The 19384-nt window shown below is 40.9% G+C and overlaps 1 protein-coding gene across 3 annotated transcripts; it reads left to right on the top strand.

Annotated features, from left to right (window-relative positions):
* Positions 1–8623: 8623 nt before the first annotated feature.
* On the top strand, positions 8624–18397 carry LOC116502866. Of its 3 annotated transcripts, XM_032208839.1 has the most exons (4): positions 8624–8765; positions 9644–9719; positions 10973–11093; positions 16520–18397. In XM_032208839.1, exons 1-4 carry the CDS (start codon positions 8651–8653, stop codon positions 16553–16555), a joined length of 348 nt encoding a protein of 115 aa, XP_032064730.1. In that variant the 5' UTR covers positions 8624–8650; the 3' UTR covers positions 16556–18397. The 3 variants fall into 3 exon arrangements, with proteins under 3 accessions (XP_032064730.1, XP_032064728.1, XP_032064729.1); XM_032208837.1 differs by lacking the exon at positions 8624–8765 and having other exon boundaries at positions 9643–9719; XM_032208838.1 differs by lacking the exons at positions 8624–8765; positions 10973–11093 and having other exon boundaries at positions 9643–9719.
* The last annotated feature ends 987 nt before the right edge of the window (positions 18398–19384 follow it).

Below are 19384 nucleotides of genomic sequence, written 5' to 3' on the forward strand. Positions count from 1 at the left end.
TGGCCGTGGCCTTCATGTGATGCATCGAGCCTGCTGGTGGCCAGTTTGACACCCCTGTCTTATCACAACCTCTTGTCCTGTCCAGGATTGTTATTGTAGAGAAAGTGAAACAAGAATCCACTGTAAACCATCATGAGTTCCTGGAAAAAAGGTGGCATGCAGAACAAGTGAAAGGAACACTACTAGAGCAAATAGATGAATGTATATAGATGCTGATTAAAAACATGCAAATATTGGTAGGAAAATAGCAGGCATAACAATGAACATTTATTACAGTCAGAAACCAACATAGCAGCATGTCCAGAAAAGAAATATTTATATCTGCAATGCAAAATGTAAACAAGAAGAGAAGCAATTTAAATGCACCAACAAAGGATAAATGGATTAAATATTTTTGAGTTGGAACAGTGAGGAGTCTCAATTCTTTATCTCTATATGGGGATAACAGTACCACACAGAAGCTAGCAGCAGTGTCAGGAAGAAATGGGGGTGGAATAATTAGGCTGACAAAAACAGCATCCTATCATCATGCTACAAAAGCCCCATCCCTTTTAGAAAGTATATGTGTTGTGACCTCACACACAAACACACACACACATGCATCCTGAAGAGGTAGAACTCTTATGTAGCAACACAAACTCTGCTTTTATCATTTCGATTAAAGCATCTGCAGCTGTTGACATTTACACAACTTAGCTGCGTTGCAGGATTACCAAATCATGGTTGTGTCAGCGTTCCAAATATCATGCAGGATTAAATCAGAGTCCAAGGCAGAGTCATCCTTAAAGTTCCAATTTAATAAAACAGACATGTTGGCATCATGCTATGAAATCCCAATTCTAAAACTTCCTGGGATTCCACCCAGTTTAAAGTTCATGATCTTGTCCCCACACCCACAAATCCATCACATGGTCCAATCCTCTTTTTCCTCACTAGGACTCCACCCAGTTCAAGAATAACCTTGAGCTTCTAGAAAGGATTTTTTTATTTTGAAAACAACACATTCTACCCCTTGCTATCCCCCCCCCCCGCTCTTAATGAGAATGTGGCAGGCCAAAGATTCTTAAAGGAACCGCTGCAGGCCTGACAGGTTGCCTATGAAAGAGTACCAATTGTTCCCTCATCTCAGCCGTGGGTGCGCAGTGGTTAGAATGCAGTACTGCAAGCTACTTCCACTGCCTGTTGGCTGCCTGAAATTTGGCAGTTCGAATCTCACCAGGCACAAGGTTGACTCAGGCTTCCATCCTTCCGAGGTGGGTAAAATGAGGATCCAGATTGTTGGGGGACAATATGCTGACTCTGTAAACCGCTTAGAGAGGGCTGTAAAGCACTGTGAAGCAATATATAAGTCTAAGGGCAATTGCTATTGAGCACTATGAAGTCTGAGCATCACCTGGGGAGCAACTGCAGTACACTGAAATCTAAGTACCGGTAAGTGATTTGAGGGTTGAAATCATCTCAGCCTGTTAGAATTTATAAAGGTATGAAGCCCACTTTCAGGATAAGGGTAGTCATGGAGCCAGCAGAAACAGGCTTATTAAGGTAGAAAGTAGCATGGGTGCAGTGACCATATCGTCTTGGAAAAAATAAAGGGCAAACCTGAAAAAGGAGTAAATGTGAAAGAGGCCCATAAGGGTTAACAGAAACATTGTTTGTTTGTATTTTTAGGCTTGTTTTAAGAAAATAAAATTCAAGAGCAAAATCAAGACTATAAATACTGAAATTAAAGGACGGCTTTCTGAAATAAATGGCAGTCTTTTATAATAAAGAATGTAGAGACATTGTCAGCATGGGCTCTGTTGCCAGAGATTAATGTATGTAAGGAAAAATGGGTGTGTGTAAGAGTGCACTCCGACCTACTCCGAGGGAGTTTCCTGTGTGTTTGTAAAACAGTTACTTTCATTTTGTTTCTCAACTTCTTCCCCATGGTGTTAAAAACAAAAGGTTTGGCAAAGTTCCCACTGAAAAATTCAAATTTTCTTTTTATGGCCTTCAACCAAGTGTCGGCCTAATCTTGGAGTTTCATCAGATAAAACACTGAATATCTCAATCTTAGGATTTTTCTATTCCGAAGCTGCGTGCAGCTAGGGGAGTGAGGGAAACATTTTTGGAACCAAATGTTGCTGTTATGAACCATTTAGTGACCACTCAAAGTTACAACAGCATTGAAGAAATGTGACTTATGACCATTTTTCACACTTACGACCATTGCAGCATCCCCATGATCGCAGGTTGAAAATTCAGATGCTTGGCAACTAGATCATAGTTATGATAGCTGCAGTGCCCTGGGGTGATATGATCAGCTTTTGCGACCTTCTGACAAGCAAAGTCAATGGGGAAGCCAAAATCATTTCACAATGGTGATACTAACTTAACAACTGCAATGATTCACTTAACAACTGTTGGCAAGAAAGGTCGTAAAATGGGGCAAAATTCACTTAACCAATGTCTCATTTATCAACATAGATTTTGGGCTCAGTTATGGTTGTAAGTCAAGGACTACTTGTGAAATTAAATGAGTCTAAAGGACAGCTTTATTATAAAGGATTGTCCTTTATAATAAAGGATGTAAGGTTGCTTAAAAAAACCATGTTTCTTCATTTCTCCTTTAGGGTAATATAATATTCTGTGTTTTTAAAGTATGGGCTCTATTGCCAGGGATTCATGTGTATCAAAGGAAGGAAAAGTGGGGATGTGTAAGACTGCACTCTTACTACTCTGAGGGGATTTCCAGTATATTTGTGGAACATTTTTTTATTTTGTTTCTCAGCTTCATCTCCATGGAATCAAAACAAAAGATTGGGCAAAGCGCCCAGTGAAAAATTCCCAGTTCATGGCCTAAAAGTGAAAGTTGGCGTAACCTTGGAGTTGCATCAGATGCAAACTTTAGTATCTCTGCCTTGGGATTTTTTACTCCAAAGCTGGATGCAGTTGGGGGAAGCATTTTTGGAACCAAAGGTTGCTGTGAAAGACTAAATTATCTGACATCTGATGGGCAATATACAATTGCTGAAACTTTTTATATTTCCAAATTAGTCAAACAAGGTAGAGCAGCCCTGTGAGCTATCAAATATTATTATTCATATCTATATATTTATATTATATATTTGAGAGTGGTGGGATTCTAATTTTTTACTACCAGTTCTGTGAGCGTGACTTGGTGGGCATGGTGTGGTGTCGTGGCAGGGGAAGGATACTATAAAATCCCTATTCCCTCCCCACTCCAGGGGAAGGATACTGTAAAATCCCCATTTCCTGCCGATCAGCTGGGACTCGGGAGGTAGAGAATAAATGGGGGAGGGGCGGTCAGAGGTGGTTTTTATCAGTTCTCTGAACTACTTAAAATTTCTGCTACCGGTTCTCCAGAACTGGTCAGAAACTGCTGAATGCCACCTCTGATTTAAGTGTGATAGACTGGAAATAATCAGTCTTGAGTTATATAGTTTGTGATTGATCAATAATGCCAAAGAATGTTCTAGTACTTCCTGTCCATAGAACTACAAAGTTTCTCTTTCTTTTCTTTTATATAAATATATATCATTAGAGCCCCAGTTCTATAGGCTTCACTTATCAGGTCTTCATTGTTGGAAAGGTTCAATTAACCCCTAAAAGGAAGTTGAAATGAAAGAAAAAGGGGCCAGTGCTTTGGTTACTTTGATTGGTTGTGTTGCAAGGAAAATCCATCTGGTCCAGTTCCAAGCTGGGAAAAAGATGCTGGAAACAAATAGAGGCTGGAGGCTGATTGGAAAGAAAGTTTAATGATGAACAGAACCAACAGCAGTTCTGGCTCAGCTGAACAAATGGTTGAATGATCTTTATAGTTTTCTGTGACTTTGAAGTTTGAACTGTTCTGGGGGGTGGGGGTGCAACGAAGGGGCTTGTGTTCTGAAAGGATGTTGGGCAATTGCTATTGTGTCTTAATGGCTTTTGCCCTATGTTGGATCTTGGGTGAGGGGCTGCTTTCTAATCCTATCATTCTGCCTTTGTTAGCTGTCAACTTTTGCTGTGAGGAGTTTTGAAATATCCTGTCTTGAATGGGCTTCTGCTGGTAGTATTTGCTTTCCTTAGGAATAGAGCCATCTAGAGTTGTCCTCCTCTTTCAATAAGCTATTTATCTCTTAAGTGCTGGCATCTGCTGTGGGCTATTAAGAAAGACTGGGGGCTGCTTTCTGCCTCTAAAAACATGCTTCTCCATTTCTCCTTTAGGGAAATATAATATTCTGCTTTTTGTAATATTTCCTGAAATATTTCTTTCTTTGGGGTGGGGCGGGGGCTTCCCACAGTTGCATCACAGCAATGATGATATCACAAGGGGGAAAAGAAAAGAAAGGGGCTGGGGAATCTGCATTAGCATCAAAGGAATTAAGGATGTGGATAAAGAAATCCATGTGTGCAAATTGTTGAGAAAGCAAAACAATTGGAGACAAAGGAACAATCCTTAAAAGGAAAAATAAGAAGTTTTCAAGCAGTACACATAGGGAAGGACCAAGGACCCCTCAAAGAGTATGGATCCATACATTAAGATATAAAGGTTCATGCTCATGACGCTGGATAGTGAATATGAACTGAATTATTACCAATCTGGTGTTGTGGTCAAGGTGTATATGCTACTGTGGCATAGTTGGAATGAGTTAGAGTTAGGATTAAGGTTAATGTGTGGCAAAGGAAGAAAAAATGGGTGTGCGTAAGAGTGCACTCCTACCTACTCCGAGGGAGTTTCCTGTGTGTTTGTAAAAGAGTTATTTTCATTTTGTTTCTCAACTTCTTCCCCATAGTGTTAAAAACAAAAGGTTTGGCAAAGTTCCCACTGAAAAATTCCAATTTTCTTTTTATGCCCTTCAACCAAAAGTCGGCCTAATCTTGGAGTTTCATCAAATAAAACACTGAATATCTCAATCTTAGGATTTTTCTATTCCGAAGCTAAATGCAGCTAGGGGAGTGAGGGAAACATTTTTGGAACCAAATGCTGCTGTTATGAACCACACACCCCTACATCTGATGGACAGCGCCCATCGCTGAAACTTTTCATATTCCCAAATCAGTCAAACAAGGGAGAGCAGCTCTCCTAATGCCAGCTATCAATTTTTTTTCAAGAGAGGACTTTCTCCTTCTGTGAATCTATTGAAACATTTTATTAAGAAAATGAAACAGTAGAACACAGAATGCAGCAGAGAATCTAGATTCAGAGAAAACCATGGGTTAAGAATGAGGAGCAATGGCAAATATAATTAAATACAGGGGTGGGCTTCAAAAGTTTTAACAAAAGGTTCTCTGCCAGGTTGCTGGGTAGCCATGGTGGGCGTGGCCTAGCCAGCCTCCTGCACCATGGGAGAGGGGGGGGCGTTTTTGTCCTCCCCGACCTCTGAAGGCTTTCCTCAAGCCTTTGGGGGGGCAAAACCGGCCTCCCCAGACTCCAGAGCCCCTCTAGAGGCCTTCTCAAACTTCTGGTAGGCTCATTTTTCACCCTCCCCGAGCCTCCGTGCATGCCTTTCACTTACCTACATCCAAAATGGTCAGTGTGGAGACTCCTGGGAGGGCCTGGGTAGGCGGGGCCAGCCAGGAGTGGGATTTGAGGATTCTCCGAACTGAACAGGATCTTAACTAGAATTCTCCTGAACCCCTGTGAACCCCCAGCCACTCACCTCTGATTAACTATCAGAGTGCAAAACAGCAAAAGACTGATACAGATGATAAAACCTGAGATAATAACATGGTTTTCACAAGGCAGTGGAAAAAAACCACAATGTGACTGCCAGGTAACCTCTTTGGTTGTGCCAGGAGATAAATGGTTATTCTGCGTTGAGTGTGGACCCCTGAAGATAAGCCTAGACCAGAGTTCCAAATGTGAACAATATCGGGGGAACTATCCAAGGGTTTGATGAATGGCTGGGGAGGTCAAAAGTACATTTCTGGGGGTCAATAGATGGTTGAGAAAGGATAGAAGGACAATTGGGAGGGTCAATTAATCTTTTGTGGTTTCTATAGAGCTCCATACCAGTCCATAATCCTGAAGGTGAAAGTAGCCACTGGCAAGATAGTATTGCCTGCGTTGCAAAGTCAGCTGCCAGTGAGAGTGGCTTTGAGTTGTCCCTATCACCTGTGTGATGTTACTGGCCTCATTTGTCTATTGTTTGTAATACTATTACTAAAAGTAGAATGTATTCAATTATTTTCATATAATAAATATTTGGAGGTCAATGAACAATCTGAAACGTTATGATGAAGTCAGTGATTTGGGGACCCCTGGGGTAGTTTGGTTTCCTGGACCATGGACTGTATGACCTACATGAAGGACTCTTGGCAAGGGATGATCTGCACTCACAAAAACAGGGGAAAATGTACTTAGAAAATGACTGGCTCAGCTCATCAGAAGGACTTTGAACTAAAAATCAAGGGGAAGGCTAACCAATCTTTAGCATCTCTAGAACACAAAACCAATCATAAACCCCAAGAAAAGAAATCAAACAATGAGGTAGGGAGTGATGGAGGGGGGATATCAAGCACCAAGTAGGAGATGCAGGAAACATACCCATGGACTGGCATAAAAGTCTCAAATGCTTATATACAAATGCTCAAAGTTTGGGGAACAAACAGAGTGAACTGCAAGCAATAGTATACGAGGATAGGTATGTTGTAGTTGCCATTACAGAAACCTGGTGGGACGAAACCCATGACTGGAATGTACTGATGGGTAGATACAAATTGTTCAAAAGAAACAGATCTATAAAAAGAGGAGGTGGGGTTGCACTATATGTAAGAGATCACTACATATCTACAGAAATGCACATGTCAAAGATAAGAACCCGCTATAATATATATGGGCCAATAAAAAAGGACAAACGACTGACATTGCCATAAGTGTATACCCAACCAATCAGAAGAAATGGGTGAAGTCTTTGCCAACCAGTTAACAAAGTCATAATGGGAGACTTTAACTACCCTGATATCAATGGGGAGACAAACTCTGCAGCAAGTGGGAGATCCAATAGATTCCTAATCAACCTAGCTGACAAAAGGTAGAGGAGGGAACCAGAGGAAAAGCTATACAGGACTTAATTATTAGCTATACAGGACTTATTTATAGAGAAGAAGTGATAGAGGGAGTTGAAGTTGCCGGAAACTTGGGTGAGAGTGACCATGTCATATTGCAGTTCAATATAATGCAAACCCAAGCAACAGAACATAATCTAAACAGTGTCTTAAAATTTAAAAGCGCTGATTTTAACAAACTCAGAGAGAGCCTAGGAAAGATTCCATGGATGAAAATCATAAAGGGGAAAACAATTCAAGAAGCATGAGAATCTGAAAAATATGATCATAAAAGCCAGTCCAGCACAATACCACTAAAAAAGAAAAACAAGAAATCCATAAAGAAACCAGCCCAAAGATCTGTCTAATAAACTGAAAGACAAAAAGAACAAGTACAAAAAAAAAAATGGAAAGTGGGACACATAACTAAGGCAGAATATCAGCAGATAGTCTGAATCTGCAAAGATGAAGTCAGGAAAGCAAAGCTCAGAAAGAATAGACTTGTAACAAAAGTCAAATATAATCTTAGAAGTTTCTTTCAACATATTTATAACAAGAAAAATGTCAAAGAAATAGTCAATCCACTAATTTGCAGATGACAGTAGGCTGGCTCAGGAATAGCCAACACCCTAAAAGACAAGCTCAAGCTTTGGATGCAAGAATAAGAAAGAATAAGGATCTTGACAGAGTTGAACAATGGGCCCTATCCACAAAATAAATTTTAATGTGGAGAAGCCAAAAAAGCTAATAAAATCCTTGGTTCTATAAGAGAGGCATAGAATCAAAATCACATCAAGTATTAATACCACTTTATAAAGCCTTAGTAAGGCCACACCTAGAATACTGCATCCAGTTTTGGGCCCCACATTATAAAAAAAGATGTTGAGACTTTGGAAGAAGTGCAAAGAGCAACTAAGAAGATTAAAAGCCTGGAGACCAAAACATACGAAGAATGGTTGCAGGATTTGGGTATGGCCAATCTAGAGAAAAGAAGAACTAGGGGTGACATGATAGCAGTTTTTCAGTATCTGAGGGGCTGCCATAAAAAAGAGGGGGGCAACTTATTTTCCAAAGCAGCATCAAGTAGGGCGAGAACCAATGGATGGAAACTAATCAAGGAAAGAAGCAACCTGGATTTAAGGAGAAACTTCCTCACAGTGAGGACAATCAACCAGTGGCACAGCTTGTCTTCAGAAGTTGTGGGTGCTTCATCACTGGAGATTTAAAAAAAGAGACTGGGCAGCCATTTGTCTGAAATGGTATATAGGACCTCCTACTTGAGCAGGGGGCTGGACTAGAAGACCTCCAATATCCCTTCCAGCTACTTATCCTATTATCCTTTCTTAGATCCAAGGTCCATGATCAAATCACTTCAGAGGATAAATTAGACCCTTTTTTTGGCACAAGAAGACAAGCAAGCACACAAAAAGGCATAATACCCTTAGCCTTCTAAAACTATCAGGGAGTTTTGCAGTGAACTAAGAGTTAAAATGAACACATTTGTTAATGTAAGTCTGTAATTGACACCATTAGGGGAGGAGAAAAAGAAAGGAGGGGAAAGAAAGGTTTATAGAATTGTTCCTAAGATATTCATTTCACTTCTATTCAGGATACTTTGAGTATGAAATGTAACAGAAAACCCATTACTATATACATATTTTTGTTCATCTGTTCAGAAACTGGTTTTGTTTTTAACTCAGCCTGGATTCCTAAACTTCCTGCCGTGGCACTTAAAGGCAAGTATTCTTTTTTCTTAGTTTGCATACTTTGAGAAAATGATTATTAAACAGAATTAATGTTCATGTCAGGTATGGGCTGGAGATTGTTTTTCCTGACAAGATTAGCCAAAAGTATTCTAAGAACAGAAGGGAAGGGAAGGGAAGAGTTAGAAGGGACCTTGGAGGTCTTTTAGTCCAACCCCTTGGTCAGTCAGGAAACCCTATACCATCTCAGACAAATGATTATCCAACATCTTTTTGAAAACTTGAAAAGTGTTGGGGCATTCACAACTTCTGGAGGCAAGCTGTCCCACTGATTAATTGTTCTAACTGTCAGGAAATTTCTCCTTAATTCTAGGTTGCTTCTCTCCTTGATTAGTTTCTACCCATTGCTTCTTGTTCTACCCTCAGGTGCTTTGGAGAATAGCTTGAATCCCTTTGCTTTGTGTTATTTATTAGAGTTAGCAAGTACTTCCTTACATTTTAAATACACTTGATGCAGATATTTTGTTTGTTCCGATTTGTATAGTTGTCCATCTCGCATAACTAACTTGCATGCTTGTTTGTTGCATTCAAGGCTAGTTCGGATTACTTTAATATCCAAGGATGGATTAGTAAATACAGTATATAGATAATATATATTTATATTATATTTATTTGTCTACTGTATCATTTGGCTAAACTAAAGATATTTGCTGCCTGGAGCTGAGAAACAGAAAGGAAAATAATGCAATTTCTGGCAGGAAACAGATGTCCTGTTTTGTGTTGTGCTGTATAAACATAATATTTGAGAATCATGTTCCCTATTCGACAAACATTTAAACAAAAGGGTTCATCTCTTTTTTCCCACCAAAGCTCTGTGTTATAAATTAGTTATCTTTTTTATCCTTCTGCAGAAAAAGGCAAAAACTACAATTCCTGCCTTTTCTTTTCCAATTCTGGAAGGAGAGTGGATTTAGACTACCAGTTCAGGTATGTGATCACAACTTAGTCTTGTAGTAAAGTCCAAAATGTTTCTGTTTAATGAAGATCTGAATTAAACCAGTGCTTCCCTTTCTGGCAATGGAAAGAATCTTCTAGGCCTGTATCCTAGACCGGCCTGGGGGGGGGGGGGGAGGAGATATGACACTCCTGTATATCCCCCCCACTACAGATGTCAAATTCATCATGTTGCCATCATGTGACGTTTTCCCCATTCACAGAGCTGGAGTACACATGGCGAATCCAGCCCAGGTGTTCCACTGGTTAATTGGGAAGTAAATAAGGGAAAGGGGATTTTTTTTGCCTGTTGTGGAAGAATCAGGGGTGGGTTCCTGCCACAAATCTACAGTGCCGTTTAGAACCGGTTCCAGCTCCCTCCCCCCGCCCATCCATACATCATTAAGATGAAGAGCGAGAGAAGGAATTCTGGGAGTTGAAGTGTGCAAGTCTTAAAGCTGTCAAGTTTGAACACCCCTGGGTTTTTTTTTTCTAAAGGGTTAGGGGAGCAAGGGTCGTGTAACTTGACAGCTTTAAGACTTGCACACTTCAATGCCAGAGTTCCTGAGTCAACATGACTGGAGGAGGAATTCTAGGAGTTGAAGTCTACAAGTCTTAAAGCTGTCAAATTTGAACACCCCTGGGTTTTTTTTTCCTAAAGGGTTAGGGGTGCAAGGGCCTTGTAACTTGACAGTTTTTAGACTTGCATGCTTCAAATGCCAGAGTTTCTGAGCCAACATTTTGGTTGCTAAGCAAGAGCGTTGTTATGTGAGTTTCATCACATTTTACAAGTTGACCACACCCACCCAGTCACATGGCTGGCAAGCCACTCCCACAAAACAGGCCATACCTACAGAAAAGGTCCTAAAAAATTTGGAAACCCACCACTGGGAAGAATATAATAAGAGTATATGAGTTAGGGATGCTCCATGGAAGCATATTTTTGCACCCTTTACCTATGTCTAATCCACTGATTGGCACTTCTCCCACCTTTTTTACTTAAGTACTCACAATAATTTTGTTTCATTTCTATTTAAATATGTAGGCCACAGAAATCATACTCCTTGACAATTATGTAAATTTGGTAAATATGTTATTGTGAAGATCACCCTAACCCCAACCCCATTCATGAATATTTGAGAAGGGGATTTCTCTACGAAACCAAATATAGCTAGCGCTCAACTTACAACAGTTTGTTTAGTGACCATTACAATGGCACTGAAAAAAGTGACTTGTGACCATGGCAGCATCTCCATGTTTAAGAGATTGAAGCAGGAACGACGTGAGAGCCAGGACTTCAACAAGAACAGATTTATTGGAAGCAAGCAGGAGCTGACAGCGATTCAAAACATCAATTTCCGCGCCAAGGTATTTATACAGGCTTTGTTTAAAAGGGTAACTAATGGGAGTCCGGGTAGCGTCCAGCAACTGATGACGCAGTACCCTGGCCAATCAGAACGGTTCGGCTGGCTAGCAACAGTCTATGCTGCGCCTCAGCCAAGCAGGGCTCAGCATAGACTGTTGCTGGCCTCCCGGTCGTAAGTGGAGGATTTTATTAATCCTCAACACCATGGTCACATGATCAACATTCAGATGCTGGGCAACTGACAGTTGGGGTCACGTGATCACCTTTTGCGACCTTCTGACAAGCAAAGTCAATGGGAAGCCGAATTCACTCAACAACTGTGTTACTAAATTAATAGCTGCAGTGATTCACTTAGCAACTGTGGCAGGAAAGGTCGTAAAATGGGGCAAAACTCATTTACCGGTGGCAACTGTCCAAGTAGCTAATTGGGCTCAACTCTGGTCATCTAATGCTAATTGTCTTTCTAATGCTTCAATCCTAGGGATTTTAGGATTGAGTGTCAGGGACTGTAAGATAGATGAGTTTCTCAGCTGAATTATTCTCAGCCTCAGGAATTGTCTCTGCTGCTGAATGCAACCCTATCAAATTTGAAAATCAGCTCCTTGGAAATTCCCCAAAGGAAGTGTAGCAGGGTGTGGACCTTTTTGCTTTGTTTAAACAAACACAGCCCATTGTGCAGAAACGTCACAACACTCCGAGAGTGCTTTCCCTGTAAATCTCAATGCGCACTTATGTCATATACAGATAATCCTCAGAATCAGAATTAAAGCTGGAAGGGACTTTGGAGGTCTTCTAGTCCAGTCCCCTGCTCAGGCAGGCGCTTCTTGATTTACAACAGTTCATTTAGTGAGCAAATGAAGTTATAAGATTAAAAAGGTAACTTTTTAAGACTGTTTTTCACACTTAGGACCATTGCAGCACCCCCATGGTCATGTGATCAATATTCAAACATTAACAACTGACTCATATTTATGACGGTTGCAGTGTCCTGTGGTCATGTGATCCCCTTTTGAGACTTTCTGACAAGCAAGATCAATGGGGAGGCCCGATTCACTTAACAACCATGTAACTAACTTAACAACTGCAGTCATTCACTCAGCAACTGTGGCAAGAAAGGTTGTAAAATGGAGCAAAACTCACTTAATAAATGTCTTACTTGGCAACAAAAAATTGGGGCTCAGTTGTGGTTTTAAGTTGAGGACTACCTGTATTTAGAATACCCAGAGAAACCCAGTAAATTTAAAGTAACGGCAAAAGTTTACTGGTTACAATATAGATGTGCTTTTCCTTACTTGTACAGGAACATGGATTTGGGAGGTAAAAATTGATCCAGAAGTCTGTCTATTCTTTGTCTTTGGATCCTGGAAGCTTCTGTCCCTGTGGCTAGTGCCTGGCAGCCTAATAAAGAAGGCTGTGTATAAGTTGATTGCCAAGACTGGCAGCTGCTGGTGGGATTTTAGTGGGGAGGAAGGGTTTAGACAGGAATTTTGCCCTTTTTTTTACTTCCTTACCTCCCTGCTCCATCTTTAGATGTGGCAGCTTTATCCTAGTCCCGTCATGGTGCACCTATGGCACGCATGCCACAGGTGGCACACGGAGCCATTTGTTAGGACATGTGAGGCACTGCCCTGTCACTTGGCCAGCACTCATGTGTGTGTTGTCCAGCTGATTTCAGCCTTCTTTTGAGGCTGTGTTTCGCCCCTTGGAGGCTTCCTTGAACCCTCCGGAGCATGAAAAACTGGCCCCACGGGCAAACCGGAAGTCACTTCAGGTTTGCTCATAGGGCTGATTTTTGCCCTCTGGGGCCTTCAGGGAAACCTCCTGAAGCCCCCTACGGACAAACCAGAAGTCACCATTCCCAAATTACCAGTTTAGGACTAGTTTTTCGCCCTCCGGAGCCTTCAGGAAAGCTCCTGAGGCCTCTGGAGGGCATCTGGAGGGGAGGAGGCTGTTTTTGCCCTCCCCAGGCTCCTAGAAAGCCTCTGCAGCCTGAGGAGGGTGAAAAAACCGTGCCAAAAGTATGGGGGGCGCTGGTTCACGCACTCATGCATAGCATTATGGATATGGTATCCCCGCGGATGATGACCCACCCACGTTCCCCCCGCTTTTGGCATGAGAGCCAAAAAAGATTCGCCAATACTGTCCTAGTCTGACATATTGTCTGCTTTCCTTTCATTAAACAGTGCCATCTAGTGGGATCCAGGAGGTATGCCTTCTGTGTTTTAGTGCTTATTATATGGCACATGTTGCCTGGAATTTGCTGTGGGAGGTTCAGCAGGTGCCAAAGAGAGCCAAGAAAAATATTTCTCAACCTTGGCAGCTTAAAGATATGTGAACTTCAACATAGGTGCTAAGGGATTTTGGGAATTGAAGTCCACTAGCCAAGAGAGTCATCTACAGAATGAACTGGCTGGTGGAACAGACTATAGTTTTAGAGATCAGCAAGCACTTCGGCTAGAAATACTGGAAACTCAGAAGTTGAGAAAAGAGTTGTTTTTCCTTTGCTTAGAATCTCTCATCACTCTTGCATTTTAATTTGATTCCCTCAATTTTTTCACAGAAACTATCATGTAGTGAATTGATTGCATTCCTTTGCCATCTGAACTTGTGCTTAAACCATGTCTTCAAAAGTAAGTTTTTCAGCCAGTCCTCAATCAGTCACAATTATTGTTCATTACAGGGTCATTTTTTCAATATATTCTTATCTTGTGCTCACCAATCTACTTATGCTTTCTAGCAAAATATTTTTCTCTCTTACTTCAAGTTAATTCAGGGTGTCATAATATGTCCCCTCAAAATCTTCCATCATCTTTCTTTCATTGGAAGTTAAAAGGGCAATTATCACCAACCTAGGAGTTTCTACTTCAAGCATTTTGGTATCATCACAACAACCTAAACACCAATGTATACTTCCTGAATATCTCTCAGACTTTTCATACATGACTATGCTTTCACTTCCCTGAACATATTAAGGACCTCCATAACATTATTAAGAAGAAATGTCCTAACAGTGACGATAATTAACCAGTGGAACAGTTTGCCTTCAGCAATTCTGGGTGTTTCATCACTTGAGGTTTTTAAGAAGAGACTGGACAGTCACTTGTATAAAAGGGCATAGGGTCTCCTGCTTGAGCAGGGGGCTGGACTAGAAGACCTCCAAGGTCCCTTCCAACTCTATTCTTATCAGAGGTGGTATTCGGCAGGTTCTGACCAGTTCTGGAGAACCGGTAGCGGAAAATTTGAGTAGTTCGGAGAACTGGTAAATACCACCTCTGACTGGCCCCACCCCCATCTATTCTCTGCCTCCCAGGTGATTGGGAGGAAATTGAGATTTTGCAATAACCTTCCCGTACCACGCCCACCAAGCCGCACCCACCATGCCATGCCTACAGAATTGGTAGTAAAAAATTTTTTAATCCTACCACTGATTCTGACTGATTGACTTTAAGATCAATTACATTCTTGCTCCCTCTCTTTTGGGGGGTCTTCCTTTCAAATAAAGTCTTGATTCCTCATAATTGCCAGGAGGAGCTCATGCAGTTCTTAGTCCAGATAGTTTTTCGTAATTTTAATGTTGAATAATTTTTACTAACAGTTTCACTGTTTCAACTCATGATCATGAGTTGCTTGAGAAGTGATAAGAGGTTATTATGAGGAAGGAGGGATATTCAGGATCAAGCCCATTTGTCCTGATTACTTAATAGGTTTTGTAGATGACCAGATTGAGCCTGAGAGAGGGATCAAACATGTCATCAGTCTCGAGTCTCTTCATGCGAGCATTAGTATATAATAAACCTTTATTTAATCTGCCTGGACGCCTGATTTCCTGCACTTGACAGTTACTTTGTACCAGTCACTCTGTTTTAGCCCCACATACAGCTCAGGGATGTGGCGAAGGGACATGGTGGCTCAGTGGCTAAGATGCTGAGCTTGTCGATCAGAAGGTTGGCAGTTCAGTGGTTAGAATCCCTAGTGCCGCATAATGGGGTGTCCCAGCTTCTGCCAACCTAGCAATTTAAAAGGACATAAAAAATGCAAGTAAAAAAATAGGAACCACCTGTGGTGGGAAGGTAACAGCATTCTGTGTGCCTTCGGCATTTAGTCATGCCGACCACATGACCACAGAGACATCTTTGGACAGCATTGGTTCTTCGGCTTTGAAATGGAGATGAGCACCGCCCCCTAGAGCCAGAAATGACTAGAACACATGTGAGGGGGAACCTTTACGTTATAGCTCAATGGACTACAATGGAGCCCAAAATTTCTGTTGTTAAGTGAGACGTTAAGTGCGTTTTGCCCCATTTTACGACTTTTCTTGTCACAGGCTGTTAAGTGAATCTAGCTTCCCCACTGAATATTTTTTTTGTCAGAGGGTCACAAAAGGTGATCACCGAACCTTGACACACAGACATAAATATGAACCAGTTGTCAAGAATCTGAATTTTGATCACATGATTACGGGGAATGCTGCAATGGTCGTGTGAAAAGCGGTCATGTCACTTTTCTCAGTGCTATTGTAAGTTTGAACGGTCACTAAACGTACTGTTGTAAATCAAGCTCTATCTATCTATATATCTATCCATCATCATCATCATCATCATCATCATCATCTATATCTATGCCTATACCTATCATCTCTCTGTGTCTGTCTGTCTGTCTGTCCATCATCATCTATATCTATGCCTATACCTACCATGTGTCTGTCTGTCTTTCTGTCCATCATCATCGTCATCATCATCATCTATATCTATGCCTATACCTACCATGTGTGTGTGTGTGTCTGTCCATCATCATCATCAGCAGCAGCAGCTATATCTATGCCTATACCTACCGTGTGTCTGTCTGTTTGTCCATCATCATCATCATCATCATCATCATCTATATATATATGCCTATACCTACCGTGTGTCTGTTTGTCCGTCCATCATCATCATCATCATCATCATCTATATCTATGCCTATACCTACCGTGTGTGTCTGTCTGTCCATCATCATCATCATCATCATCATCATCATCATCATCATCATCTATGCCTATACCTACCGTGTCTCTCTATCTGTCTGTCCATCATCATCATCTATATCTATTCCTATACCTACCATCTCTGTGTGTGTGTGTGTGTGTGTCTGTCCATCATCATCATCATCATCTTTGCCTATACCTACCATGTGTGTCTGTCTGTCTCTGTCTGTCTATCTATCTATCTATCTATCTATCTATCTATCTATCTATCTATCTATCATCTATATCTATGCCTATACCTACCATGTCTGTCTGTCTGTACATACATACATACATACATACATACATACATACATACATCTATCATCACCTTTCATTCAACCAATAAGCAGCTAAATAAACATGTATTTTTTTTAAAAAAAATCAATAAAATATTGTTTTGTTCCTTTAAAAAAACAATTCCAGGTAAACAGCATGCTAAATGTTCATCCTGAACTGTGAGCATTAATCTACAATCAGTATGAAGGATTATCCTTTGAAATCTAAGGCCTGCAATCTCAGACAAAAGAGACTATAAATATTTTGATATGGATTCATAAAAGAGCCCCCAAACAATCAAGCCTGAGAAAAAGAGTATTTTTTTGAATGTAGTTCATTCAAATAATTTGGAGCTATTTCAGAGTGCAAAGAACATGGCCATTGTTTTATCTTTTTTCAAGAAGCAAAAATTACTGTCAAAGACACATCGCCTGGATATTGACAGCTTAAACAAAGTGAAGAACGAATGGAGGAATTTAGGAATGGATGAGGGGATGGGGAAATGTTTCAAAGAAGTAATGAAGAACTTTCCAAATGAGCCTTCGTGGGTAATGAAAAATGCTCAGATGGTTCTCAAGGGAGATGATGGGAAAGTGCTCTCTTTTGCTTCAGGAAAAAAAGAATGGAAAATCAATGTTTCTGCTGGAGACTACAAGTACCATGTCAAAGCCCCATCAAAATCTGGATATCTGGCCAGATTACGCTCTCGGCTGCAACCCCTTAGCACTGGACATTTAGAAAAGGTGAAAAGAGACTTGGAGACATTTGGCCCATTGACTCAGGTTGAGAAGAGTTGCTTCGAGTTGGTACTCCAGAGGTTCCCCCAGAAACCGAGTCAAATACAAAATAATGCCCAGATAAAATTCAGCTTTGACATGGATGGAGAAAATGTGGAATATGTATTCATCTCAGGGGAAGGAGATTACAAACTGGACGTTACTCATTCCAATGGGCAACCTCAGTACCGTGAACTACATACAAGTTTAGGCAACAAACTAGAGAATTTCTCGTGTTCTCTTCAAACACTGGACGTTGGCAACTTGAGGGGAATTAAAAGTGAATTAGCCCAATTGGATTTGCTCACCGACAGCCTCAAATCATGTTTTAATATCCTTGTGGATAAGTTGCCTGAATATCCTGACATCAATAAGAATCTCCAAATTGATTTCACCTGCTATGAGCAAGGCCTATCTGTAGACTCCGAAGATTGGAAGATCATCGCACAGAGTAAAGACGGAGAAGTAGATTTCAACTTCGAATCACAAACTTGGGACATGTTTTCCAAGCAGAATGTTTACCCTTGTAAAACACATGAGCTCACTGTGGAAAAACTGGAGGGAATGAGGACAAAAGTCCGAAATCTGTTGGGAGTACCTCAGAGTGTCCATGACAGAATCAACAAAGCACTAGATACATTTCGCAAGGAAATATCATGTTTGCAAAAGAATGCTCGCCTTATTATTCGGTGTGACCAAGGAGAGATGGTTTTCAAATCTGGCAAAGGGGAGAACATAATTGATACATTCAGCACTGGTGGTGTCATCCATTGTGAGATATATCGTACTTTGGCAATTACCATACTGATGTTCATATGGAGGTTGCCTAAACTCATTCCAGATATTTTAACTGCAGTACGTTTTTTGCTACCTTGTTTGGGATGTCCCGTTCATTGAGGCCATTACTTGGGATAAAGCTATTTCAGTGAGGGGTAAATTGTATTGAACAATGATTGCTGTAGGAACATCATTATTGCCACGTGTTTTAAATATGCATTAAAAACTTTTTCTAACAGGAACCCACTCACTTGGTTCTTCCAATAGGCAGAGGAAGTAGATGCTTAGGTACTTGAAGTTAACCCAATCAATTTAACTATTCCTTTAAAGCTGAGCTTTAGGACACATTCTGGAAAAACTAAAACCTTAGCTTTGGAGAAATTCATTTCAAGAAAGACCCCTTTATCTATGTACCGTATTTTCCGGAGTATAAGACGCACCAAGATTTTGAAGAGGTAAATTACAAAAAAATATTTTTTTGTACTCTGACCTCCCAAACCCTTTGCACGCCTCATTTTTTGTGAATGATTTTGTGCTCCTGGGGGTGGGGTGGGGGAGCAAAATGAGGAAAAATGGCCCATTTTTTGCTCATTTTTGCCGCCCCCCCCCCGCCCCTAGGAGCACTCTACAAGCCTTCTAAAGGCTATGCAGGTCTATTTTTGTGAAGGGGGCAGGGTTTCGGGAGGCAAAAAAATGCTATATTCAATGTATAAAATGCATCCAGATTTTTATCCTTTTTTGGGGGGGGGAAGGTGCCTCTTATACTCCCAAAGATATGGTACATTAATTTTCATTTAACTGATGGATGTTTCTATGTTCCCCGGAGTCAGTTTTGACTCCTGGAGACTGTCTGGACTTAATCCCTGCAGTTTTCTTGACAAGATTTCAGAAGTATTTTTCCATTGTCTCCTTCCTAGGGCTGAGAAAGAGTGGGTGGCCCAAGATCACCCAGCAGGCTTTGTGCCCAAGGCAGGAGTAGAACTCACTGTGTCCCGATTTTTTATCTGATGCCTTAACACTACAACATACTGGCTCTTGATAAGGAGTAGCTAAACATGCATGTATTGTTTGTACACGAAGTTCCTTGCAATAGTGACCTGCATAGATACTTTTTCCTTCCCTTTTGATAAGGACCAGGTTGGACCAACTTGAGGTCTAGTTGCTTATGTCAATTCTTAAGGTAACTATAGTCTAGTTCAGTAGATCCCTTCCTGTTTGTATCCTGCTACTGTCTGTGTGTTCTGCTTATTTGATATTTTCCCCTTTTAACCAAATTCCCTCTATACCATGATTTAGCAGTGTTCCAGCAGTTACTATTTGATAGATAATAGTCCCTGCGCACTCACATTTGTGACCCAGTAGCAAAGGTAAGTAGATTTCACTCCTGCTCCATACCAATGGTTGGTATGCACATAAGGTCAAAGAACGCAGTTATGCAATAAAGGAAGATAAATTAATG

This window comes from Thamnophis elegans, chromosome 2 (genome assembly GCF_009769535.1).
Source record: "Thamnophis elegans isolate rThaEle1 chromosome 2, rThaEle1.pri, whole genome shotgun sequence".
Lineage (NCBI taxonomy): Eukaryota > Metazoa > Chordata > Lepidosauria > Squamata > Colubridae > Thamnophis > Thamnophis elegans.